This window comes from Meleagris gallopavo, chromosome 16, assembly GCF_905368555.1.
Source record: "Meleagris gallopavo chromosome 16, MGAL_WU_HG_1.1, whole genome shotgun sequence".
Classification (NCBI taxonomy): Eukaryota; Metazoa; Chordata; class Aves; order Galliformes; family Phasianidae; genus Meleagris; species Meleagris gallopavo.
The window spans coordinates 13,751,307-13,779,129 of record NC_139419.1 but is presented as its reverse complement, the minus strand read 5'-3'; the positions used below and the strand labels follow the sequence as shown (position 1 = coordinate 13,779,129).

The following is a 27,823-nucleotide window of genomic DNA, read 5'->3' as shown; positions in this document are numbered from 1 at the left end:
AGGTGACAACGCAGATGACACACAAGCTGGGAGCTGCAGCATTTTGTTCTGCATCAATCTGGGGGCTGCTGCCACGTTCTGTTCTCATGGCATCTGCTGTAAAGAGCCCAGCCTCACCACAGTGGGAATGAGCAGGTTCTGTGCAGGGGAGATGGATCACACTGGGCAGTAGCACTGCAGCAGGAGCAGCCTGCTGCCTGCACTCCTTGCTCAGGCCCTTGTGCAGAGCTGCTTTACGCACTGCTCAGTGCTAGGTGGGAAAGTCCCACACAGAACCTCACAGGTGTCCAAGTAATGGGCTGCTCAACAAATTGCTTTGAAACCTACAGAGTTTATTCTCTCGAGGGTCTTTTCTGTGTTTCATCTACAGCAGCCTGAAATATCCTTTGGCAGGTGCAAATGTCTTTACCGAATTCCAAACAAAGATCTATTAGTAATACAGCTGGGATGGGGTTTTTTTGAACCAAGTGGGAGAGGTTAGTGCATGGGAGCCTCAGCCTATGTAAATCCATGGGGAATGTGGCACTGTGTGGGATGCTGTTTCTACGAAATGCAATGGGACTTTGGGAGCAGCCATAGGCTCTGGCGTGCCAGGCAGCTGCTGTGCACAGGGCAGCACTGCTCCTGAGTGGCCACCTGGAAACCTTCCCGTGGGCAGAGCAGCTCCCCTTCTGAGCAAGGGAAATCAAACCAAACCAAACCACACCAACAAAAAGGAAATGTTGCCATATTCCTTATCACCAGGAAGGGAGCGGTGAGCGCCATGCCTGACCACAGCTCCACACCATGCCCAGTGCCCTGCGGCCGCCTTGGGTTACACAAGGGAAGCAGCCCAGCCCGGGTTCCCGTTTCCAAACACCTCGCCTTCATATTTCAGGGTTGCATCAGCTCCTGTGCCCGTATTTATAACTGGTCCTAAAACCCGATATTCCATTTCCAGTAGCTCATGGGGTGAGCTCAATGTCCGGGGCCCCGGCCAAGCAGCTGCTGCCAGCGTGATCCCTCTTCCTTTCACATCCTGCTCAGAAAAGCTTCCCACCGGCAGCCCAGTGCCTCAGCTTACTGCACGGGCTCCTTAATTAGCTGACCGAGGCGTGAGGCAGTCTCATTAAAGACATAGCTGACGAGGGCTTGGCTGAGCGTGGCCGCGGCCAAAACCGTGTGGCTCATTGAACCGCTCCTGCCCTGCCTCCACCACGGCCAGCACAGCCCTCCTCTGGCTGGAGGGCCCCGAAAGCTGGTTTGGGGCTGACAGATGGGTGGGGAAGGCTTGGCCCGAGGGGGCTGGGCCAGGAGCGTGGAGGGGCCCGTCTCCATCACTGTGCCGATGCCTCTGGGAGGAGACCACCAGCTGCTCCAGTTATAAATAAGAAATAATCCGATGAAAAGAGTGAATCTTCTAGGCACCGGGATCAATCACACACCTATTAAATGTACAAAGCCACCTCTCAGATTAACCACGATTTATAAACCTTGACACCAGGCGCAGATCTGGGCTTGGCTGGGACCCATCGTGCTGTGCCTCGACACAAAGCAAACGTCAGAGCCCCTTAAACATCTCCACCTCCCAAAGACTTCATGGCCGTCCACAGAGAGCCACACACCCAAATCCAGCAGAAACAGAAGCAAAAGGACAGCTCGGAACTGGGCCACGGAGCCCAGCAGGAAAGTGCCACAGCAAGCAGAGGGCTGAGCACCACTGCAGCCACAGAGACCTTCAGAGCATCTCCCAGCTCAGCCCAGGGCAATCCCAGCACTTCTGTAGGACAGGAAACAGGGCTGTTTTCTCCTCTTCAAACATTTCTCCTTCCATTTCTCTGTCCTCTTGAAGCAGAAATTCAGCTGTGATCTATACTTCAGAAACCAAAAGGTTTCCCAAGAATGTAGGGATGCGACACGGCAATGGGAATGAGCAGCAGCTACCAGCAGGCAGGAGAGGTCTGATCCTGATGGATCCAATCTTAGGAAGAAAACATTCAAAACCTCTCATTCCTTAAACTTAGAATCCAAAAGAGATCAAAATCCGTGTCTGAAGCGTACAACACACACTGCCCCACCGCCCACTGCTGCCCGCCACCAAGCACAGCCCCTCACTGCACACCAGGGGGTTCAGCTGCTGCAGCAGATGCAGAAATGCATTTATTTCCTCCCAGAGAGGCACAACTGCAGCTGCTGCTTTCTTGCACTGGTGCCATGGGAAAGGTGCTGTGGACTCCCATGAAAGCTTTCCCCCCCAGAGGAGCGGCATCCACCCACTCCTCACTGCCCCCTTCATATGAACGAGAGGGAAAAAAAGGCCCCTCTGCTCATCTCCTAGGCACACCAGAAATAAATTCCTCTCCCAAGGAGAATATGGGAAAGGAACTCCCCAGGGGTTATTTTTACAGTGAGCCCAGATATTGGGCTGCCTCTGGGGCTTTGTGTGCAGCATTGGCTCTTTCCAGAAGTGCAGACAGAAGAGGATGGAGCAGCTCCCTCAGCACTGGGCTCAGCTGCCAGGAGGGGACCTGCATGCTCGGTGCTTCCCTGCAGCTCAGCACTCCTGCACGGTCGGTGTGGATTTGCAGCCCAGCCCCTGCTGCAAGGCTCCGGCTCTGCCCAGCAAGAGATGCTGAGGTGCAAAGAGCCACCTGAGAGGAGCTTTTACTGACTACAAGTGGTCGCACAGACCCCAGGGCACGGCGTACTTCCAAAGCTGAACAGCTCCACTGATGGCAGGCTATGAACTGCCCTGATCTGATGATACTTGATTGCAGATGCTCAGGGTCAGCCCTGCAGCCATCGCAATGGGCGTGGGCTTTATGCCATAGACCACTGACAGTGTGAGGCAGGCAAGTTCAGGCTCAGGAGCAAAGAGACTGGCCTCACAGCACTAAGCAGCAATTACAGCTCTTATCCGAAATTCCCTGATGTCAAAAGAAATCTTTACGTTGGCTTCCAGCAGCTCTGCTCAGCTCAGGGGCAGGACAAAGCCCACAGGCAGCAGGGCAGCCCAGCTCTGCTGCTCCCCACTGCCCACGGGAGCACATCCGCACCCTCACACCCACCACCCGTGGGGCACAGCCTCCACCTGAACACACCCCAGCTCTGGTCGATGTGCTCATACACTCCTATTGACTCTACAGCTGAAAGGTGGTCCCTGTGGCTGCCCAGACCCTTCTGGGTGGGCTGTGGGGTACCGTGGGGTGAGGGCACAGGGAGCTGTGTGCCCAGCCCAGTGCTGAGGGGTGAACCCAGGGCTGCAGCCAGGGCTGGGGAGGCCGAGTCAACGCCTTGTCTTCTGGTGGCGGCTCGTGTACAGTAACATCTAAATATATACTTAATGGAAAGTGTGGAGGGATTTATTTTTGTTATTGTTGGTCACAAATTATGCTGGCTGAAACGGCCCCGTTGAGTTACAGGGCCTGGCCAGGAGCACACGAAACATTATCAAAGGTGTGTCATAAAGCAAACATCGCCGGGAGCCGCAGGGGCGCTGCCAGCAGGGCCACCCTGCAGCGGGACGCAGCTCTGCAAGCCACGGTGCCACTGGCGTCCTGCAGCTCAAATGGGTGAGGGCTGTGCCAGCCTCCGGGACAGACCCTGCCTACCTCTGCAGGCAAACTGCAGACCCCTCGAGGTGCACCATGCAGGAGCTACCAAGCCCTTTGTCATTGGGCATCAGATGGATGTTAAAACCCCCAAAGCCCTCGCGTGCTCCAGCCCTCAGCCCAGCTCAGCAGAGCATCTCTCCGCACCTCTTGCAAACATTTCTTTCTGGAGGACGGCACCCTGCACGTGGGGAACCTCCCTCCCCTCCTTTCCCATAAGGACATTCCTCGCTGCTGCTGCTGTCACCATGCCCTCTGATCCTCCCACCACCACCATGGAGTGCCCCATATGCCCAGGGCTGCAGGGGCACTCAGCTCCCAGCATAGAGCCCTGCAGCACCTCTGCCAGCCAAAGCAGTGTCTCGGACAGGTAAACTCCTTGCTTGGTAAAGAACTGGCTGGATGGGCAGGCCCAGAGACTGGAGGTGCATGGAGTTACACCCAGCTGCCAACTGGTCATGAGTGCTGGTCCCCAGGTGTTGGTACTGGGACCTGTCCTGTTTGATACCTTTACTGATGATCTGATGAGCGCACTGAGTGCACCCTCAAGTTCTGCCTGGAGAGACTCAGATCGGACATTAGGAAATACTGCTTCTCTGAGAGTGGTCAGGTGCTGCGATGGGCTGCACTGGGAGGGGGGTGTCACTGTCCCTGGAGGGGTTCGAGGAACGTTTAGATGCTGTACTGAGAGAGATGGCTTAGTGGGCAATCTTGGAGGTAGGTGCAAATCAAGAGGGCAGGATCCCTCCCTGCAGATCATCTCTCAAGTTGTTGTTGTTGTTGTTGTTTTAAGTTGTCCCTCTTTATTAATCCCAGACAGAAATCTGAAACCACCCTTTAAAAAAAAAAAAAAAAAAAACCACCAAAAACCACCAAAGATCTATAATGATTTTCAAAGCCGTGTCACATAATTAATGTCACATTTATCTCTTCAGCTGTAGAGATAAAAAGAAACCATCTACCCAAGTCCTCGTTATTCCTTATTCCTCTTTTAAAGCCTGGGTTTAAATCCTTGGGATGGGGATGGGGTGGGGGGTGGAACGCTGACTTTCCCTTTACCCCACACAATGATGCTAACAAGAAGGTTCCGCCTGCTCCATCCCACAGCTGTGGGTGGGTGGTTGGGCTCAGCTGCCCCCCGGACCCTTTGCCTTCTGCACCAGGCAATTGGAAATCACGCTGCTCCCACTCCCACAGCACTGCATGCTGCCACGGATGGATCTCTGCCTTTAGGAACGGCCAATGCTCCGGGAGCTGGAGGGCAGTGAGCTCAGCTCCTCTGCACTGCTGGCACCAGCAGCGAGCTCAGAAGTTGTTTCTTCCTGCCCTGCACGGCACCAGCAGAAGAAAAAACGCTGTATCTCCCTCCCCACTGCTTGAAGAGCGTGCTCGGGAACGAGCTCCCCGTGTGCCCTCTTCTCTCTGCCCCAAACCGAAGACGTTCAGCAGGGGAAGAGCAACTGATGGAGCCACTCCGACCCACAGAGCCACAGAGAGGTGCTGCTTACAGACTGATGTTCTGGTTTGACCACATGGTTGCTTCCAAAAGGCTGTGTGGATGCAGGAGGAAAGCTGTCCTTCATGTCACCCCACGGTGAGGTGACCCTGCGAGGTCAGAGCGTGTTGGGTGGGATGAGCAGCGCAGCGCTGACTCTGAGCACCCACAGCATGATGTGAGAATGCTGTCCTGTGGGCAGACAGACACACAAGCAGGCGTGGGGGCCAGATCAGGAGCAATCAGCTCTCCTGGTTCAGAGCTGCCCTGTACTGGTGTCCAGGCTCTGCTGCAGGCAGAGGTGAGGGCATCGCTTCCATTCTGCAGCAGCACTGAATGGGTGGAGAAGCAGAACTGGCTTGGACACCTCCAGAAGAAATGTCATCATTTTGCCTCTCTGAACCAGCCCCATACTGCCATTTCTCAGTGCAGAACTGGATTTCCCTGTGTGCTCTGAACCACCAGCGACGGTGATGGGAACAGAGCTCCGCACTCACGCCCCTTCATCCTCTGGACCACAAAGCAAACACGACATCTTTGTAGATCTGGGACATGACTGCACTCAAGCCACGGCCCAGGCAGTCTAAATCCCTAAACCACAGCCACCATTACATCTCTGCAAACCGGGATGGGGAAAACAGTGAGCCCAACAGAATAGCTCCTCGTGCACCAAAGCATGCCAGCAGATGCCCCTTCCCCTGTGTGTCGCTATCACCCACATCTCTGCTCTGCCCCAGGCCCCGTGCCAGCCCTGTCCCCAACACTGGGGACAAATCCCCCATCACCCACCCCCCCGGGGCACCGCACACGCAGCCCAGACAGGCACTGTTGAATGGGTGCCTTTATACAAGAGGCTTTGCAGACCGAGAGCTCGTTTCAGGGCCGCCCTGCAGCAGCAATCCCTTTATCTGTTTATTTATAGAAAGATATTTCTGTAGGATAACACACCCAGCGAGACGCAGCTTCCCTTGCTCAAACACCGCCTTGTAGCACAGGCAGCTATGTACAAACTTTCGGAGGGAGGATGATGAATTAAAACCAACACAGACTCGCAGAGGGAGCTCCCCGCCGGCAGCGCAGACGGCTGAGTCAAAGCCGGGCTCGCAGCACCTGGAGCCTCAGCGTCTGCCTGTGCTGTCCGTGTGGTCTGGGCAGGACACTGAGCTCACTTCCCCACGAGATGCCAACGCGCATGGAGCCTCCAGGACTGCCTTTGCCATCGGGGTCCCTTGAAGAAATCCCTTTTCTATCCTGCCCCAGCTTTGCACCGCTTTAGGGCATCTGTGTGCAGTGTATTCCTGGGGGGAAACCCTAGGAGTGGGCTGGACCCCAGGCTGGCGTGGGGCCTCTGCCTCTCCTTGCTGTGTAGCAGCTCTGAGTTCACTTTTCTGCCCAGAGCAAGGAGGGGCAGGAGGTGCAGATGGGAAGCAAAAGCATTAAAACATGAGGAATGAGGGCATTTGGGAATCAGAGTCAGGGAGAGAGTGCTGGGACCCCTCTGCATGCAGGCATGGACACCCTGGTTCAGCCCACAGCCACTGATCTCACACCTCTGGGAAAGGTGAGCTCTGTGCTGCAGTGGCACTGCCCAGAATTGGGGGGATGCAGACAGGAGGAGCCAGACTACAAGCCCTGGTTTGCCATCAGTCCTGGCAATCTGTGCTGGCATGCAGTGACCTGAACTCAGCAGACCCACGTCTGTGTGAAAGAGCTGTGTTGTCCCCCAGTGGGATGGGCTGCAGAGAGGAGGGATGGGCTGGAGGAAGGGAAAGGAGGAAACAGGGAGAAGGAAGGATGCTCGTTGCATCCCCAGACCGGTTCAGTGGTTACACCTTTCCCTTTCCATCACAGCTTGCAGGAGTAGGGCCATGGACAGGCTATTGGGGATGCACCCACATTGCACAGGTTGGTCCTGGCACGACAGCACAAGAAGCAGCAGGTACAACGTGTCCAGAGCCACAGCGAGGCCTTGAGCAGCAAACTTCCCAAGCACAAGCCAGTGGGATCCCCACCAGACCCCACAAGCCATCTGCCCGCTCTGCTACCCTGAGTGCCCCACTACTTCTCTCTGCTGCCGCCATCACCTTTAGCTCCCAGTGCACCGGGCACCTCCCTCCTCCAGCTCTGCCCTCCACTGCAGCACTGATTTGGGAAAGTAACCCACCATTCCTCCTCCTCCTATTCCTATGCAACGCATTTCAGCGTGATGCCGCACAGACAGCAGAAAAGTAACCAGAAACTCTGGGCACTCCTGGGCCAGAAACCTCCTTGCAAAAGCAAAAGCAAGAGCACAGCACCTCCTGCTGGCACTGCCAGGCTCTCAGAGCAGGGCTGTACGGCACAACAGCGGGCACCGGTGTGTGCAGGTGGGGGTGGCACAGAACCAGGAAGTTTGGGGGTGTAAGTACAAGCATACACTGAGACATATACATCCATCTGTAATGAATCCTATGGTAATTCACTTGGAATAAAACTGCTAAGGAGTGCAGATCGCCACCTTATCACTTCCTGCAGGCGAGCACTGAGAAGTGCTCTGTCAGTTCTGCACCCTGCATGACGAATGTGCAGAGTGACAGCTGCTGGGTTTGGGACTGCTCGCTGCCTGCCGCCGAGCAATGGAGTTTGTGCTGATGCACAAAGGATTTGCAAATCGGTTTATATGTGGCCAAAAGCGACCCAGTTCTCAGTGACTTCAGCTAAAAGCCACCTGCGGCAGGTAACCAGCACAGAGAAGCCACGGGCTCGTTGCAAGGTTGAGCAAATGAAGCACATCCCACTCGCTGTCTGACAACACCAACGTGTGCCCCACGCGCAGCTGCTGGCGCACAATTTGCAGCACCCGTGGGACCTCAGCTTCAGCACAGCCCAATGCGTTCCTGCCCCACAGCCCCAGGACGGTGGGTCCCCACAGAAGGTGGGGCAGATGCCAAGGTGATGCTGTGCCCTGCCCGGAGGGAAACACCTCCTGGGAAGGCAGGGAAGCAGCACCACGTCCCCCACCGCCCTTCAGCATGGGGACATCAGTGCAGAGAGAGCAGCGCATGCGGATGCGGGCTGGCACTGCCATCAGCAGTGGGGCTTCAGTGCACTGACATGGGAAGGGACTGAGACACAACCTCCATGTGCAGGCACCTGCACTGGGGCTTTCCTTTACCTCTGCCTTCCCGGCAACACAGCAAGGCACTGCTCCCCTGCCTGCTCCCTGGTTTTGTTTTTCCCTATGACCAAACCCAACCGCTGACCCGGTGACCAGCGCCAAAGTCTTTCTCTTAAAAGAAAAAAAAAACAACACAACTCTTCACACACCTCTTTGCTGTGCAGCTCTTTGGAGCCCACAGAGATCAGCTCTGCACATCAAAGGCCAGCACAGGGCTTGGACTCGGCCAGCAAAACGCTGCCAGGCACCAGGAGATAGCATCAACAGTGGCGGACGCCTCTGAAATCCCAGTGGGAAAGGCGAGCGGTGCCGGTGCCAAGCCCACCAGGAAGGGATGGGGAGGGAGCCCTGCTGTGTGTAACTCAGCCCCAGCAGTGCGTGAACTGAGTGCTGGCTGCCCTCAGTCCTCTTCTGAGACATGGCCATGCAGATGGGCTGACCCAGGAGCCGTACCCAGTGGGGTACGTACTGCCATTGGGGACCGCGGGTGGCAGAGGGTCACCTCCAGCACAGCCCCTCTGCACCACTGAGTTCCGCCTCCTTCCAGGAGCCCTGTGCTGTGAGCCTTCCTCTTTCTTCTCTTCCTCTCCACTGGATCCAAGGGAGGAATGCTGTGTCTCCACTGTGCCGGGACCTTGGCTGGGTCCGGACCACACAGTGTGGCCATGCACAGCACCCACTCACATCCGAGCACTGAGCAGAGAGGAGCAGCATGCCAATCGACCCTACCCTGGCGCCTGGGCTTCCCTCAGCTATGCACATCCTTACCCAGGAATCTGAGGCAGGAGGAAATCCAGAGAGCAAGAGGAGGGCTGGCAAAAAACACTTTTCCCATTTTATCATGTACCAGAGCTTCGCTCAGGTCCGCTTCCCCTTGGCTCACACGCTCCGCTGGGTCTACCAGCATACTTTGGGTAATGAAATGCACATTTGCTGGTCAGCTCTAATATATCCAGAGGGACCATTTTCCGCCTGTGTTTGTTTTAAACTTGAGGGTGTTGTGCAGTTGTTCCAATGGCGCAGAGACAGGAGATAAGACATGGCAGGCAGCGCCTGGCTGCGGGGTGCCTGCGGGATTAGCGTTTATCCTCTAACTGAAGGGAGACGTGACAACATGAGAAAAGCAAACCACCGCAATGTTTCCTTACAAGGCACGCGCCGAACCCTCGGCAGAGCACAGCAGACACTCAGCATCTCATGCACTCGCCGCTTATTGCAAAGAGAAACGTCTTCCTGTAGGCCACGTTCCCCCTCTGCTCTGCCCTCGGAGCCCCCAGCTGCAGTGCTGCGTCCAGGCCTGGGGCCCAGCATGGGAAGGGTGGGAGCTGTTGGAGCGGGGCCGGGGGAGGCGACGAAGATGTCCGAGGTTGGAGCTCCTCTGCTATGGAGACAGGCTGAGGAGCCGGGGCTGTGCAGCATGGAGAGGAGAAGGCTGCAGGGAGACCTCACTGCGGCCTTCCAGGACTAAAGGGAGCTTATGAACAGGAGGGGACCGACTCTCTACACAGTCTGATAGCGACAGGGACTGTGGGGGGGAGAATGGCTTTAAACCACAAGAGGAGAAATTTAGGTTGGATACACAGCTGGCAAACGAAAGGATCAAACTGAAATACCCCAAACCGGCAGCAGAATGAATGCAACTGCTGCACCACCACACGGGACTCGTCCGTGGCAGGCAATATCCGTGTCCAATAAACCTTTTAAAGGTTCGCTGATCACAGCTAGATGTGTCATAAATCTCCCTGAACAGTTTATTATGCCCATAAATCTCTGTAAAAACGACTTTATCTCATCTGGATCGGCAATTAAGCCCACTTTGCTCTGCCTGCAGTTCCCGTGCAGATGAGGTGCGCAATCCTCACCAAGCAAAGCGGGCGCAGAGCCCCCAGCCCCACAGCACTGCCATCACTGCACATCCCACACAGAGATGCATTGCATCCCACAGCTCTTCCCTCCGGAAGCAGACCTGTTAGCAATATTGCCTCTTCCACTTTATCTTCTAAATGTGCTACTTAAGGAGGGGGAGAAAAAATTAGCTTAGAGGATTACTCGGCGTGCCTTTGCCAAAACACATGCCCTGCTTCTAATTCAAGGGATGTTTTTGCTGCTGAGGGCTTAGTGGATGCTTTGTCAACAGTCCTTATTGTGAAATGCTGTTTTATGGTTTCGTGTAAATCAGGTGGATGAATGCACAGCCATCATCTGCTTGGCTTTCAACTACAAGACCCAGTTCTGGGTTGCCCTGCCTCCCCTGTGACTTGTGTTCCCATCCAGTCGTTTGCTTTGTCATCAGGCAAACAGATCGTTTCCCCCATGGGAACTGACACACGGCGTCTTTAGAATCACGGCATCCTGAGTGGGAAGGGATCCACGAGGACCATGGAGCCCAGCCCATGGCTCCACACAGCACCACCCAAAACCCAAAGCTGCGCTGCCATCCCCATCACCACCTCAGGGAGGGACCAGGAGCCGGCAAAGCACCCAGAGGAGAGGTCCTGAGCATCCCTGGGGCTCTGCAGGGCACCTCTGTCCGGAACTCATGCACAGCTGGAGCCACTTTGGGGGCTTCATGATGAGCTGTGGGATCATTTGCCAAAAGAACCCGACCTTAGGGACACAGAGCCCAGCCTGGGGAACACAGGCTGCACCGAGCCAGGCCGGGCTCCCAGCATGGCAGTGTGGATGCACACAGCACCCAGGCAGGGACTGTAGTTTCCATGGCAACGCCCGGATGCCATTGCAGAGGATTAGATGCTGGCAGGACGAGAAGCAGGGCTGGGGAAGGAGGTGAAGCTGTGACAGGGACGCCATGGATGGACAGAGGCCCTCAGCACCGATTTTCACGCCCATCTTCCCTTTTTCAATTCTTTTCCAGCATGAAAGTCCCAATTTAAATGGCAGGCTTTGACACCATCAGAAACTTTCAGAGCGTTTCACACACTGCCCCTTCCTCCCGCGTCATCACAGCCATGTCTGCCATGGAAATAAAGGGGTCTGCACAGCCCAGCCCAAATCTGCCTCACATTGAGACCCTTTGAAAGGGGATGAATGCAAAGTGCGGGGAAAATGATTTCTTTATTTATAAAGACTACATCTCTTGTCATTCTAATCCACTCCAAATCCTCCCGGCACTGCACAGCTGCAGGTTCAGTCACGAATACACAAATGGGCAACAAACAAACAAGCAACAGCAAGTCCCCATACGCAAGGTGGGCAGAGGGAGCATTCTGTTGGGCTGGCTGCTGCCGGGGTCTGGGCAGCCCCTTCATGCACAAACCCCATCCCTGCAGGGCCGTGCTGGCTGCTGCCAAGTGCCCCTTTGCACACAGCAGCTCTGCTCCCTGCTGCAGTGCTGAATGGGCACGTTGAGGAGCTGGCATGCAGCAGGAATCGAGGCAGAGCAGTGCAAAGCACCAACAGGACCTAGCAGAGCTTTCTAAGGGCTGCCTTGCAGAAGGGATGATTTTACTCCTGCAATGAAAAGAGCAGGAGCTGAGCACAGGGCAGGGTTGGGCACGGGGCTGGTCACAATGCAGCTCCTCATCTCCCAGCCTCACATGATGAGACACGACAGGTCTGCCCACTGAGGACGTGGGGCCCTGCACCAGCAGCAGGGCACCGTGGGGCCACAACAGCGCCTGGAGAGCGTATGACAAATTCAGTGTCAAAATAAACAGCTCCAAAGAGGCTTGGCCAGCTGATCCCATCATCGTGCTCACACTCACGGCGTCCAACCCAAACACAGCACTCACGCTGCCGGTGGTCCGACACAGAGACGGGCGGGAGGGACACGGAGGGTGTGTGCCAAGAGGAGGGGGTCAGCAGGACGGCTGTGGGGCACAGCGCGGCTCACCGTGATGGGGAACCACATGGAATGCAGGGGCAGAAAAACAGTCCGTGTGGGTCAGCGCAGTGCGATGCCCGCATCACCGCAGCACTGACAGCCCTGCTGCCTGCCCACCCCCACACCGCACAGCCCGCGGTATGAGAAAGGGTCCCGCCATCCCCCAGCCCCTGAAAACGACTTTCTCAAAAAAAGGGTCCCTGAAATAAATGGCAGCAAATCCCGATGCAGAGCGCACAATGGGCGCTTCAGTCTTGCCCAGGGGGAGGGGGCGAGGGGCTGTCAGTGCCCAAATAAATTCAATTTGCTCGTTAAGAGGCAAAGGGGACCGCGGGTATTCAGGGCCCCAATTAACATTCCAGTGGCACCGCTCTGCTTTCGAGGAACAATCACTTTTTTGGGAAGGGAAGGGGGGAGTGATGAGCGTTGGATGCTCCCGGAGAAAGGAGCCACGTCCCCACCCCAACAGAGCCCGAGCTCATGTGTGTGATGGGAACCACCAAACAAAACCAAGAATACACAAAGATGGAGCCTGCGCCAACAGAACAGAGCAGAACAGATAAAGCCTCTCATGTCCAGCATCATTTGCCTTCGCTGCTGAGCTAAACGCTCCCTGCACAGACTGTGGCAACGGAAAGAGGCAGCTTGCTGCTGGGCTGCTGACAGTGGTGTCCCATTGGGGTGATGAAAAACATTGCCATGAGCCACCCAGCACAGCCCCACGCAGGGCTGGGTGCTTGGCAGCAATGGGTTCTGCTTCCAGCAGGGCTGGCGGTGTGGGCAGAGCCCTCAGGGCAATATTTAAGGATGTCCAACAGCTCTCTGTGCTGGAGGAAAAGTGCCAGGGTGGCTCCCAGGGAGGTGGTAAGGCAGCAGAAAGGGCAATGTCTATCTGAGCATCCCAAGGCTCCACCCCAGGTCCAAAAAGCTGGGCCTTCTTAACCCGCACAAAGGTCTGTATGCAGGAGTAGCTCCCTCTCCGGTCAGCACTGAGCACCAGGGCTCTATTTTTTTCCACTTTTTGGCAGCCGTGTCCCTGTCCTACCACCTGAGCAGCCTGCACAACCTACCACTCTGCAGCTAATGCCACAGATGCTCACTGGAAGTACCTTCAGTGGCCACAAGGAACAGTAAATGACACCGTGAACAAAAACCTGAATGAAAGAGCTGAGCTGCGGGCTGGACTCTGAAAGAAGAATCCAACCATGAAACAGAGAGCCCGGCTCTCAAGTGGGAAAGACTGCTGCCAGAGGGGATGCAGCAGGAACCAAAGCCAGGCTCAGCTGTGCTCTGCCCACTCCCACCCCCAGACCACAAGTGTGCCTCCCCCCCTGGCGATGCCATCACTGCTGCAGTGAAATGAGGGATGTGCCCTACAGTGCCCTGTGCATATCTCCACACCGTGGCCCCTTCAGAACGTTCTTCCCTCTCTCCAGGAGCTCCAACAGAAGCACCAGCACACGGTGGAATGGGGCACATGCAGGGTCACTCCGGGACATCAGCTTTCATACTGCCATCTCTAAGTGCCCAGAAGAGCTTGGAAAACCCTCACCATGTAGGATACACCCATGCCGAGAAGCGTGAAGATCTACAAGCTGAACATTGTCGCCATCTGCAGAAGCCTGAGTTATTTCTGCCTCTGCAAACATTCCCTCGTAGAAACTGGCTCTTCTTTCCAAAGCCTCCAAACTGGTCATTAAAAAAATAAAACGTGAGAGCGGAGAAGTGAGATGACCAAAATGCTAATGGGAGCCCTGGGTCAAACCGCCTCCCCTGTCACAAGCCCTCCTCGCCAGCACATTCCTGCCACTAATGAGGCCGTGCCGCTTCCTCCTTCCTCCTCAAGTTGCTCCTGGTGATGCAAATCCACCGTCTTTGTTTCTATTCTTGGAGGAAAAACAGAACCAAAGTAAATAGCAAAACAGCTCTTAGGTTTCAGGATCCTTTCTTTTTCCACCCTTCCCAACAGGGCAGGGCTGCCATTGCCGTCAGAGCGAGGTGACACCCGACCCCAGGCATCGCCCTGCGCCCACCAGAAACGCTCCGCTAATCTCCAGTCTCCGATGTCCCCATGGAGAAACCTGCAGGACTCGATGACCATTACGTGTCCCTTCCACCTTGGGATGCTCGATGACTCTCAGAACTCCGCTTCCCTGTGCTCCCAAGGAGCTCAGGATGGCACCGGCAGCCTCTCAGCAAGGGCAGGGTCTGCAGAGAGCACAACGTGCACCCCAGCGCAGGCACAGCTGTCCCCTCCAGCAGGTTGGGGAGGTGTCCCCAACAGAACACCTCTGCCTGAGGAGCTGATCCCACCCCAGGCTGCACCCAGAGAGACCCTGCATTGCCCAATGTGTGCCCACCGCCAGGGTACAGGTGCACAGTGCTGCACAGCAATGCAAATAAGAGCTGCCATCGCCCTGCAGGTGCCAGCAGAACGAGCAGCCGGTGCAGCAAGGTGATGGCTGTGCTGCTATCATGCTGCAGGGCAGCCAGAAGCTGGGGCTGAAATCAGCTCTGATGCTGCTCAATTCCCGCAGAGGCTGCAAACAGTGATGGCACAGCCAGGTAAGTTGGTGATTTTGCAGTGAAACCCTCTATTCAGCTAGAGATTCTGTCTACAACATCCCCAAAATCACTTGCTGGGGTTCAGTGAAGCCCAGCATGCAAACAGCTCCAGGTCAGGTGATCACAGCTGGCCAAGGGCAGCAGCAGATGGATGCTCCTAGGGGCACTGGGGCCGTTCTACTGCAGTCCCACCTCCACGGCTCTGCTGGAAGGCAGCAGTGGAGGGCACAGCTCTGCTCTGGGCACAGCTGCAGGGAAGAGCAGACACAGCCCCACAGAGCCCAACAGCTCTCATTAGTGCCGTTCAGACATGACCGCTACCCTCCTACCCTCCCTCACTGCACTCGGACACAAGAACATGAGGGTGTGAAGGTGGTGACCCTCTCCCTTCCTGCAGAGCTGGGGAAGGAAGGGTGCGAGCAGCGCGAGAGCCGCCGACAGGCGTGCAGCAGCACCCTGAAGTGCAGTGCTGCAGAGACCTCTTGCAGCACAGCGCTGCTACTGCATGCCTGCCTGCAGCCCAGCGTGGGAGAGCAGCACACTGCACACTGCTGCACACGCAGCTCATCCAGTGCAAAGTGTCACCCGTGGACGGACACTGCCCTGAGTGGCTGCTAGCTCTGCTGCCCATCCACCTGGCACATCCTTGAGGCTTGATCCTTGAAACCACCACGATGTGCACAAGGGTCGCAAGCATCTCACCGCAGGGAGCTGCTCGCAGGGAAGGTGCTTTGCAGAGCTGCCCCATTTCATCAGGCATGCGGGGCACTGCTCAGAGCCCCACAACTACAGACTGTGAGCTCTGAGCGCATGAAGGCAGTGCAGCAGCCAGGTGTGCTGTCTGGTGTCTGGAGGAGAAACTGCAAGAGAGTTTTTAACCAAGACAGCATGTTTACCAAGGTAAACATAAGGAAGTGCCACAGGAGGAACAAGAGACCCCGTGACCAGCAGCAACCTACTTCACCTGGCCTGAGCAGTGAGCAGGCTGGGACACAAGGATGTGCAATCATGGAGCCATTCCTGCTGTCAAAACAAGAAATGAGAAGAAATCAGAATGGCAAAAGATACCTGGCTGTGCCCTTTGGAACCACCAGGAGCAGCCCTGGCTGCCAGGATGTGAACACCAGAGGGACCCAGGTGGAAGGTGCACGGCCACTGCCACCATCACACAGTCACTAGGAGGGGACAGGCAGTGGTGGCACACCAGGACCTCCTCACCATGACCAGATCCTGCCCCCGCTCCAGCCCTGCCAGTACACAGCCAGGTTCCTTGCTGCACCCCAGCACCCCCGCTGCTCCTGCACAGCACCAAGCCAGGAGAGGGAGGAAACAGTGTGGATTCATGGAAGATGGAATGCTTTGCTCTTGGGGCTGGGACATGTGGGATCTAGAGGCCATTTCCCAGCATTTTGCAAGTTAGGAGCAAATCCAACCCGCACTTGCCCTTTATAAGGGCAATGCCCTGAGTATTGATACAAGCTCCCACCAACGCCCCACCTGCAGAAAGGCAGCCCTCAAAGCAAAGTCTGTCTCAGCAATAAAGCCCTTCCCATTTCAAGCCCAGGGGACCACAGCTCTCCTGTTTATCCCCCTTATTTCAGGCACCACCATAGACTGTATGCCCACACGCTGCTCATCCAGGGCTCTCACATCTAACAAAGGCAATATGCAAACACCCCGTGTTCTTGTCCTGTACCAAGTGCTGTGTGAATACCAGCGAGCAGGTTCCAGAGGCACTTCCCCTTCGGAATCCTGGGACGTTTCCAACCCCCAAACCCACCCCTTCCTTCTGAAGCAGGAACACATCTGGCTGTGACCAAAGGTCCCCAAGGCCAGAACACCATGCTGCAAGTGGCATAGAAAGCAAAAGAAAAATACAACTCCATAGATGTTACTGAAACCAAGTCCAACCTCGATGGAAGCAGCTGTGTGGGCTGGCACCGCTGAGCAGAACTCCCCTTGCAAAGCTCTGAGCCATGTTTGCACACACGGACCGACGTGCCTGCAGCACGGCCTGCCTGTGCCTTTGCTCAGTGCCCAGGAGAGGATGCATGCTTCGTGCTGCCCTGCTCCAGAGGTGGGTGTTCAGCACACAGCGAGGCACCCCAGTCCACCCAGACCCATCCTTCCATGCAAAGTGTAATGCAAAGGAAGGAGGATGCATCTGCTCCACATCTTCAGTGCCACCCTCCTGGAGCACCACGTGAGCCTTGCTTGGATCTGGGAAACACCTCCCTTTAAATGGGATGAGAGAGCAGCTCAGCAGGTTGCACACTCCTTCCCAGGACCTTCCCACACCTCCCGTGCCACTGGGGCACCACAAGATGCTGCTGCAGTTCAGCCCGTGGCAGTCTGAGCAGGAAGCAGCTGTGCTCCGCTCCTGTTTGCTGGCTGTGACTCGTCGCTCCCCACTGATCTGCAACACTGAGTGATTCACACCCGGTCTCTCCCCCTCAGTGCCCACTCCCCGGGATTGTTCTCAGCCGGATGTGCTCTGGATGAGCAGCTGCCCGGCGCAAGCGTTACATCATCATTGATTATGTTTGTAACTTTTATTGGAATACTCATCGATGAACAACAGTCAGCAAGCGAGCGGTGTGCCGAGGGCAGATCTGCACAATGGGATGATGCAGCGCAGCTCTCATCCACCTCCACGTGTGCTTCCTTGAGACACACACTGCCACTGAGCTCTGCAGCACCTTTGCTGCCTTTTTAGCCCTTTTGTGAACGGTGACCCGCCTGTTGAACGGCTCCGACCCTTCTTTTTCCTTCTGTTCTTGAAGTGCATGTTGTAAACAAGAATCACAGAACGGTCGGGTTGGAAAGGACACTAAAGATCTCCCGGCCCCAGCCCTGCCATGGGCTGTGCCCCTCCAGCTCAGGCTGCCCGGGGCCCATCCACAGCCACAGACACCTTCAGGGACGGAGCACCCACAGCTCTGGGCAGCAGACGGAATCAGGGCAGGGCTGACCGTGGGCATCCCACAGATCCAGCAGGTCCTTGCATGCTTCAGGACAAGATCCAGAGGTGGGGATGGGACGGGGAAGGGATGGCTCTCACCATGCAGAAACCACAACCCCACGTTGTGCTCCTTCCAGTGTGGGTCCCTGCACAGCCCCAGCCTGACACGTGCCCCGTGCCAAGGGACGCGTGCAGCTGTGACAGCGGCACAGCGGTGACCAAACGCTCCCAGCTCTCAAAGATGGGGACTGTGCCAACGTCAGCAGCCTGAGAGCAGTGCAAGGGGAAGACTCGTCAGAAAGAAAATTCATTCTGACAATCACAGAAATCAGAATTCATTTAAAATTCAAATTATGCAAATTCCAGTAATCCCTACATGCAGATCCATCACATGCCAGCAGTGGGACGGCAGATATGCCATGGCTGTGGCTCGCAGAGATCCATCCATCACCAGCTTTGCAGACAGTGCAGGGCTGCAGGCAGCACCACGGGGTCCCCCAGCACCGGCACCAAAGGGAAAAGCTCCAATAATCCCACAGGCACAGGGTGCAGGGCCCAGGTGCTCCCATGTCAGCTGCAGGAAATCCTCTCGTGGAGAAGCATGGATGCACGCTGCAAACATGAACCCTCCATTGGGCAGAGCCCCAAAAATGGGGGCCCTGCTCCTCCTGCATCCAGCCACAGCATCAACACCTTTCAGCCACAAGGACGCAGCAAGGAAATTAAAGTCATACACAAACCCTGCTGCGCTCCTATCAGCCCTGTGGGTGTACCATGGGGAGCTGAAGGTCCCCAAAACCAACGAGCAAAAGCCCTCATGGAGTCAGAGGCCAAAAAGAACCACACATAGAGCACAGAGAGCTGGAAGAGAGCACAGTGCCCACTACTTACCCCGCAGCAGGACCGCCCCAGCTGTACCCTGCAGTCCCTCAGACCCCACATCCTGCCACTGCTGCTGCTGCTGCTGCTGCTGCTCGTTGCTATTCCCAACACTGCCTTCCCCAGCATAGGGCAGCAGCTCCGGGTCCCCTCTCACTGGATCCCAAGTGCTGGACCCCAACCAGCTCCTTGCAAAGTCCTTGCCACAGGCAGGATCAGCACCGGGGAGCACACGAGCCACTACCTTCAGTGGTGCGGTCCATGGAGTGCAAGGGGCAGGAATGAGCCCTATGCAGCACCCCACACATTGCAGGGAGCAGCCTCCAGACCCAGCCTGTGCCAGCAGGTGGATCAGCCCTTCCTCGGGGCAGGGGGGAAGCAAACAGACCCAGGAGCAGCGGGTTTATGGAGATGCATTGCACCTGCCCATGCCTCGCAGCAGGTGAGCCCTGCCGGCCTGGGCTGATCTCCTGACAGCACTTCAGGTTACACGGGCGCACAGCGCCTGCTCTGCTCCCATTGTAGCAAAGCCCTCATCCATTTCCAACCAACGCCGGGTGCCTTTCAGTGCGAGGACACCCAAGCCCTCATTACAACCCCAAGGCAGTAACGAGGCGGGAGTAAGGCCACACAAAGCCCTGTATCAGGTGTCTGTGGGAAAGAGAAGACACAGAGCCCATTAAACATTAAGTGGGGAGCATGCAGCACCCACACAGCAGTGGGAGGAGGGCTGCCCCAGGGGCTGGGAGCTGCTCTCTGCACACCCTGCAGCCCCGAGCCCTTGGAAAGGCCCAAGTGCTGCGTGTTGATGCAGAGCAGTGCCCGCTCCTTTTTGCCTCGAGCCCCTTTTTGTTCCGACCAGAGGTGCGGCGATGGGAAACCCACACTGTGCACTGCCTGGTGAGCAGCAGCCAGCCAACCCTATGGCAATGCAGTGACTGGGAGCCACAGAGCCTGCCCAGCATAGCAGGTGTGGGCAAACTGAGCAGCATCAGGCCGCAGAGAGACGTGTCTTTTGTTTTGTCACACACGCATACAGCCAACCCTCTGCCATGCCAGTGTTTTCCAAAGCCACGTGGGTGGGTTGCATCACCCCAAGTACTCACAAACTGCCGCCGCAGCCGGGTCCGGACACGCTCAGCCTTGGTCTCAGCGGGATGCACGGCGTAGCCCAGCGAGCCCAAGTGGTTGTCAACAGAGAGGCTCTTCCGCATGTAGAAGGAGCGCATCCGAAAGTGGCTGAACGGGGCGTCCTCCACCGCTGTGCGGAGCTGCGGCTGCAGCGGGGCATCGCCGGAGGGGTCCATGCCATCGTCCTCCAGCCGCCAGGCGTCCCCTGAGGACAGAGGGACAGAGGGACAGCCGCCCCGTCAGAGCTGCGCTCACCCCCTACTTGTGTGCCCGGGATGCGGGTGGAGACGCCCACCCAGACCGCCTCCATCCGTCCCACCACAGGGCACGAGGGATGGCTGCTGCCCCATGGCAGTTAATGTCCCTGCCACAAATCCCGGGTGATCCCACCCCATTCAGCAGCTCCCAGCCCACTAGGGCCCAAAGAGGCAAACTCCTCTCAACTGTTTCCAACCATCCACTGCTCTTTGGGGGCTGGGGCCACCGTCCCCGAAGCACAGAGCACTGCAGCACGCAGGGCTGGGACAGTGCCGAGCAGCCCTCACTGCACCAAAAGGGAAAACAGGCAGAGCACACAGGTGACATCTCCATAGCATCACTACTTCCCGAGCAGCCCAGGTATGGATACTGCGTGCTTCTTGTTGCCTGACAGACAGTGAACTTTCCTCTTCCACCCCCCCGCAGCCCAAACCGCTTCTCAAAAGCGAGAACAAATGAACAAAGCAACCCCGTGCTCAACCCTGCAAAACCCAGGCCAGCTGCTGGTCCTGCAGCACAAAGGCAGTGGTGAGGGCTGGTGCTGCTGCCTGCTCCTGCGGCCGCACCGCTTTGTTGGCTTTCTGAGCAGCCCGGCACTGGGGGCACAATACCACAACCAGGGCTGGGGAGCAAAGTCCTTCAGAGTTGAAAGCAGATAAAGGCCTTAAGGAGAAAAACAGCCAGAGTGAAGGCGAGTGAAGAAGAGAAAGGAAGAGCTACAGCTGCCAACAAAGGCGACCCGGAGCAGTGCAATACCTAGGAGCTATTTTTATTATTTTTTTAGCCCTGCTCTGAATTTAATCAGCTGCGTCGCTCCTCTCCAAATGTCAGCTCGTACAACACAGGAGCTGCTGTTTGAAAGCTGTGATTACTCCAGGCACAAACACGTCAATCGGGACCAGCCCTGGCTGCCAGCACACAGCAGCCCCATGCAGATCGGGCTGCAGGGCCGGCGCAGCTCCCAGTGTAAGGGCACCGTGCATCCCGTGGCCCCGTTCACCCCCACCCCATGACATCCCACAGTGGGACGGCTGGGAGCACACTGAGCTGCCCTGCAATTGTCCCCTGCTCGGTACAGTGGGTGTAGGGAGGCAACACAGAGGAGGTCAGGACCTTTCCTCCTCCAAAACAAGGACAAGAGGGAATAACCTGAACTTGAGACAGGGTTGGATATTAGGAAACATTTCTTCTCTGAAAGAACCTTGATGCACTGGTGTGGGCTGCCCAGGGAATGCCAGGGGCTTTGCTCTGTACCAGGATTCAGATCTCCACTGGGCATCCAGGTCTGTCTTTGCCCACCTTGCCTCGGTGGCCCTGAAACTCCCAAGGGAGCAGCCCCGACCCCACACAGCCACTGCCATCCCATCCCTCGTGTCCCATGGACACAGCAACCATCCACAGCCCTCCATCCCACGCCCAGACCTGCTGTGTCAGAATTAGGAGCACTGGGGAACAAAGCACAGTCTGCAGAGCATTAAAATTAATCCAGGGCTCGGCCAGCTGCTGCGTAGCTTGCAGCAATCTGACAGTGAGGGCGTTAGATTAATAAAATAATAATAAAAATCTTTAAAAAGTCAAAGGGTGTTAGGTAGAGGCAGCTGCTTTGTAGGGGTTTTATTTTGCACTGGATTGCCAGCCCTGGCTCACGAGCTTTATCTCTGTTTCAGTGCTAATCACTTTCCCCATCACTCCTATGGCCCCAGCGTGACTCTGCTGGCACCAGAAGCGTAAAGCACTTTGCCCATCAGTGCTTTTGCCAATAAACTTGCTCAGAGCAGCTGGGCCAGCCGTATTAGTATTTCATCAGCATCAGCGCAAGGGCAGAACACGACAAAAGCCCCAGCTGCCAAGAAGGCCAACCCCCAGCCCCCGGGTGGGGAGCATCCATCACAGCGCACCCCCAGGGCAGGAGCACGGGAAGGCAGAACAGTGCCACTGTGCCCCTGCTCCCAAGGAGGGCAGCCAGCTGTGCCCTGAAACCTCTGCATGCCAGAGCACAGAGGCAGCTCGGCCCTCTGCAGAGGTCAAAGGGCTGTGAAGCAGCAGCTTGCTGGGCTGGAGCTGAGCGCCATCTCCAAGTGGGGGTGCCCTCCTGAGCCCCCCCTCAGCTTTGTCACCAACGTAATGAAAGACGGAAAAGTTTAAATGACGGCCTCAAGGAAAGGCTCAGAAATGGACAGGCAAAAAATCATCGAGAATGGCTGATCTGGGAGCAGGCCAACCCCACAGGGACCAGTGCTGGATTTGCCTGGTTGGCAGTGCCCCTGGAGAACCAGGCCGCATTGGACAAAGGTTTGCAGACCCCCGTGCACTCACCAGCAGATGGGACCGTGCAGCCCTTCTGGCCATCGGGGGCTGAGTGCTTCTGGTAGGGCTTCTGCTCCGGCATCGCCTCCCGGAACGCTGCAGAGTCGAGGAGGGGAATCCTGCTCAGCACTGGGGACTGCGGGATGCTGGGCAGCGTCCGGGACTTCCCCAGGAGTGGCCTCTGCAACTTTCTGTCCAGGGATCTGCAAGGAGACAACACAGGGCTCACTGCAGGCCCAGGGATGGCTGCTTTGAGCCACGTCCTTCTCTGCAGGGTGCTTTGCCATGTGCTGCCCCTGGATGGGGCACAACGCCAAAGTGCTACCCCAGCTTGCGAGGCTGCAGCCGTTTGGGCAAAGCCTTCTCCCTTTGCATTCTAATTGGGATTTGCATCTTGAGCTGCAAGCCACAGTCAGCACCAACAGCACATCAAGCACTCAGCACCTCCATGCCAGCCCATCTTAAGACGCACGGATGATCAGAAATGAGCAAATAACCAGGACTGAAATGATACAAATTGTGAACAAGAGAATGAAAGCTCTGCCCGCCCTCCACTGCAGCTCTGTGCCTTATCCCACTGCCACCGTGCCATTCTGTCAGACCTCAAATATTTCCTTCTTTCTTGCATGTAAATCTCAGCGCTCCTCCTAATGTGCCTGCACACAGCTCTGTTTGCTGCAGAGCACCATCAGCATGGGACATTATGTTGCTTTGTACCTGCTGTGCTGCTCACATGGACTACGTGAGGTCAAAGGGACGAACTCGTGCTCTTGGAGACCTTTGGAGCTGCAGACAAGGATTTCTATTTCAACCCCAAATCTGTTTCCGTCTGGAATCTGACTTGAATCCCCAAGCAAAGCCAATGCTGGAGATGCACCGTGCAGTGTGCCACGGCCAGCAGCCAGTGCTGCTGCTGGGACATCGTGCAGCACCGTGCGCTTCGTGAGCCGGCCCCAGCGCCGTGCGTTACCAAGGATGCCACATGCCATTAGTAAAGAGCCTTGATGGGAGCGTACAGCTCAATTAGAAAAGCCATCATCAACACAGCTACAGCCCATCAACAGCAGCTGTTCAGTGCTTGGTGGAAAGGAGAGCACATATGCAAGTCTTGCCAGCCCCATCGCTGCCAGGTCTCTGCCTCCAGCTCTAGGAATTCCACAGGGTGAAGGTGAGTGGCACCAAGCTGGTGGCACAGCACAGACCGCTCCAGCATCACCCATTCTGCAACACCCACAGCACAGGTGCCGCTTCCTCAGGCATTTATTGAAAGCAAACCCCCCAGCCAAAGCAGCCACCGGGGCAAGGAAAAGCCGGTGCCCTGCCCCACAGCCATGTCCTGGCTGGAGAGGTCCGTGCAGCACAGCTTCATTGCTGCAGGGAAAGAGGGGAAGGGCTGAGCAGAGAGAAAAGAGAGGGAGGCAGAGAGAAGGCCAATGCAAGTCAGCCAGGGAAAGCCAGCACTCAAGCACTGTCTCCACAAACCCTCCCTCCCCCTTTATTTCAATGTGGGAGAAGCCATCCTCCAAAAGGCCCTTCTCAGCATGGCCCAGGCTGGTTTATGTTCTGAGAGGCAACACAGAGCCTCTGCCTCCCCCACGGCAGGGATGGAAGGGCCCCAGGCTAACTAACCCTCCTATGGGACAGCCCAGGGCTCACAGCTGCACTTCCTCCTCTGTCCATCAGCCCTCAATCCATCCATCAGCCCTCAATCCATCCATCCGCCCCCTAAATCTGCAGTGAACCAGGAGCTCATGAATCTGGGTGACCCACGCAGCATCCAGCTGGTCCCCCCAATGAAGCAGGGATAGCTCAGCCCCTGTGGGGTGTGGGGATGTTCTGAAATCACCGCAGCTCACTCTGAGCCCCACACTGCTGCCAGCAGAGCCTCCACTAAACTGCCTTTGTGCTGCTAGGTGCTACCAGAGGCTGAGGAGTGGAGGGTGAGAGCTGAAAACACAACAGCAGCCTTGAGATGGCTGCAAAATGGATTCAAAACAAAACACACACCAATACCCCACAACAAAACAGCATTCAGCTCACAAGTTCAGGGAGGGGAAAAAAAAAAAAAAAAAAACAACAAAACAGCCAACAAATAAAACCACAACCAACATGTGAAGCTATAAAAATACCCCCCTCCCCCCCAAAGCTCAGCTGTGTGCTGGTAAATACCATGATTTCCACCAGCTGGTTTGCAGAGCTCCTCTCCTGCCATCGCTCCGGGCTGACGAGCTTTGCACAGCAGGGTCCATCGCCCAGGCAATGACAGGAGGCAGCCGGGGCCAACTACAGCAAACCACGATGGGACACGGAGCTGCTGCTCCCCCCGGTGCCCATGCAGCAGTGAGGATACTGAAGGCGGCTGGGATGCTCGGCAGGGGAACGGGAAAGCTTTAAGGGGGGAGCAAACCAGAAAATGGCACGCAGCTCTTTGTTTTAAGCCGTGAACCTCTCAGTCAGACACGTAACAGCTTATGCTGAGAGGCAGGGAGAGCTGAGATGAGAACCAATGAGCATCCAAACGCTGCCGGCAGGGCAGGTTGGCCCCTACCCGTACACACAGGCAGACCCCCATGGCCACCAGCCCGGCACCTGGTGGTCTCACCCCCAGTCGTGGCCGTGAAGCTATGGGGCAGGGCCAGAGCAGGGCTGTGCTTTGTCCTGGGCAAAGGAGGAGAACGGAGCTGAGCTCACCTCATACAGCACATTGCAGGCATGGGCGAGACGCGCCGGTCACAAACTCTGAACGCTCCGGTGCAGAAAGCCTGGTTTGTTTTAAATCCCATCATTTCTGCAGCATGAGCAAGCGTTCCACCCCTTGAGGTCAGCATTGGCAAGGCTGCCCTAAGTCTGCTAAGCCCCGGCAAAAAGTCATCATTTCATATTTTGGCCAAAAAAATATCCCTAAGCACAGTTTTGGACAGTGTGTTGTTGTTTCAAACCCTCCTCCTCTCCTGAGATGGGCTGGGTTTTGATCTGAAGCACCAGAACCCCAGAGCACCAATAGCACCCGTAGGGTTGTCACTACGGCCAGGTGGACACAAGCCTGACCGATGGGATGGATTCGTGCTCCCAAAATGCTGCAGTAACATCCCTGAGAAATGCTCTGTAATGAAGGGGGGTGGATGCAGGGCTCGGGCAGGGCTCCCCGGATGGCAGCCCCCCATCCCATGGGGCCGGCAGCACTGGGTTGTGAGGTTCCCACCAAACAGATGCAAACGAAGCACGAGGAGCATGCAGAACAACATGAAAGGAAACCCACTGAGACTGTCTCGCCTTTTCTCCCCCGTGTAACATTCGTACACGATCACAGAGCACTTCTCTGGGTCAGCAGCACCTCAAGCAAAACAGCGCGCTCGGCTTCTGTCCGTGCTGCTTCCCATCGGAAAGCGAGATACAAATATCTGTGCCATCATCAGCTCCCCACGGGCAGCCGGACCCCCCACAGAGCTCCCACCGCCCCTCCTCGAAGGAAAAGAGGGAGGAAATAGAATGGAAAAGGCTCCAGGGTTAAGGTGAGGACAGGGAGATCACTCGCCAATTACCAGCCCAGGCCGAGCAGACTCAGCAGAGGGAGATTAATGTAATTTATCACCTGCCGCCGACGGATCAGAGCAGTGAGAACTAAAAGCAAACTGAACGAATTCCGAGCCCCCAGCCCCTGCCATGTGAGCACCGCCGGGAGGTGAGCCGGGGACACAGCCCAGCTCCCTGCTCCATTCACAAACCTCCCCCTCGCCGACCGCCGCTTTAATTAGAAGCTGTTGGCGCTCACAGCCGCCTCACTGAGCCGCTTCCCCCGTGCGTGCGGCCGGGGCCTCTGTTTCCTACCTGCCCACCCACCCAGCTGTGACTCAGTGCCAACACGGTGGGTGAACGAGGCACCCAGCAGTCTTTCTAGCAAGTGTGACTCACAGGCCAGGGCTCGCTGCCGGAGAAGTTTGCTGCAGTCATGCTACATATGTAATTCTCCTTAATGCCAGCGTAACTTCCCCTTCCTGCTAGCCCATCCAGCTGTCACACCAAACGAAAGGATGACTATTGGGTTTTTGCCTAATCCGAGTAAAGATGAGCTTCAGTTTGTGCAGAACACAGCCGGCTCCCAACCCCGTCCCCACCCTAACAATTAGCTCCAAAAGGAGCTCAGGAGCTGGGCAGAGGAGAAGAAAGCCAGTGCACGCCCCATCATCACTTGGGTTTAGATGTAACACTCCCCCAGACCCTAAAGGGCGATGCTAAGAGCACCTGGGCTCTTTTCCGGCCCTTCTGAAGCAGCAAGCCTTCCCGGTGCCCTGGAGACACACACAGTGCCTGGGGACAGACAGGGGCAGAGAACCACCCCACAGCCATACAGCACAGTGATGGAGGCAGGAAGGCTCTGCTCACCCACTCAGGTGGGAAAGGCACAGGATGGCCACAGAGTGCAGCCCCACAGCACCCTGCGAGCTGCCACCACAGCCAGCACACACACATACCCAGGCACGAGGGAGAGGGGCTGAGTCCAAAAGACACCAGTGTCTGCTGCAGGGAACTTCAGCAGGAGTAACTTCTGCCCAGCAGGCTGTGGCTGAGTCACTGACACGGGATTTAGGGCTATTTCCAGCTTGGCTTGGTTCAGCATCAGCACGGAGCGCTTCCATGCATCAGCGGTGGACACGTCCGTCACTTTTTGTATTACTATTTATTTCTTACACAGGTGCCACTGATTCGTTGTGGCAATAATGCAGACGCACACACCCACACGCTGTCCTGCTGGCTGCTCAGCAAGGCGGGTGTCGGAGCTGGGGTGCAACCACATCTCACATACAGCTGCCACAAACACTTCCGAGCAGTGCGAGGTGGAAACTTCTCACTCAGATTGAAGCACTTCCCAGTGCCTCACTTACATTCTCTTTTAAAATCCAGCTCCAGCAGCCAGCACTGGCCGAAGGGCACGGGACTGGAACTTGGCAGGGCTCAGTGGTGACGTCCCTGGGCAGCCATGGAGACTCTCAGGGCTGTAAACCAGAGATGGGAGACCCGCTTCCATTTTTACCCAGCTGCCTCACGTTGCCTGCTGCTCACACAGGGTTTGTGCCTTCAGTGCAGTTTTCCAGCCCCAAAACGTGCCAGTTCTTCCTCTTCCCCATCACGACTGCGTGCCTGAGCACAGACCTGCTGCCAGAGCTGGAGAGATATTTTTACATACCCCAAAGCAACCAAGCACAATCCTGCCAGGAGAACACTGCCTACTGCCCTCCCTGCCTGGCAGCACTGCTCTCAGGTCAGACCAACCTCAGCAATCGCTGAGAAACTCTCCAAAACCCATTATCTCCATGAAATGCTGCTGGATCCGCTCCCTCCCAGGAGAGCCAGAAGCACCCAGGATCTCCAGCCAGGACATGCCCTATTTCTTTGCTGTGAGCTGCAATGCAGAGCCATGCCGTGGTTCACATTTCCTGTGTTATGTCAGCAGTTGCTCCTCCACCTTGAGAGATGCTCTGCTGTGGCATAGGTGCCCATTCCATGAAGCTGAATGGGCTGGCAGGTCTCTGGGCTGGTGCAGCTAGCAGGTGTTTGCGATGGACTGGAAAAGTCAACCAGAGCATCTTAAACAAGAAATTTATTCTCAGTGACTTTTTGCAGCCTTGTAGGAGTT

At 56.3% G+C, this 27,823-nt stretch overlaps 1 protein-coding gene across 11 annotated transcripts in view; it reads right to left on the bottom strand.

Annotated features, from left to right (window-relative positions):
- LOC100550253 (ankyrin repeat and fibronectin type-III domain-containing protein 1-like) overlaps nt 1-27,823 on the bottom strand; it is a 134,255-nt gene that overhangs the window by 67,108 nt on the left and 39,324 nt on the right. For all 11 annotated transcript variants that reach the window (XM_085237142.1, XM_019620578.3, XM_085237145.1 and 8 more), the window contains 2 exons: nt 22,198-22,391; nt 19,599-19,828 (listed from right to left, as the gene is read on the bottom strand). In XM_085237142.1, coding sequence (XP_085093268.1) covers nt 19,599-19,828; nt 22,198-22,391 — 424 coding nt within the window. The remainder of the gene's footprint in view (nt 1-19,598; nt 19,829-22,197; nt 22,392-27,823) is intronic.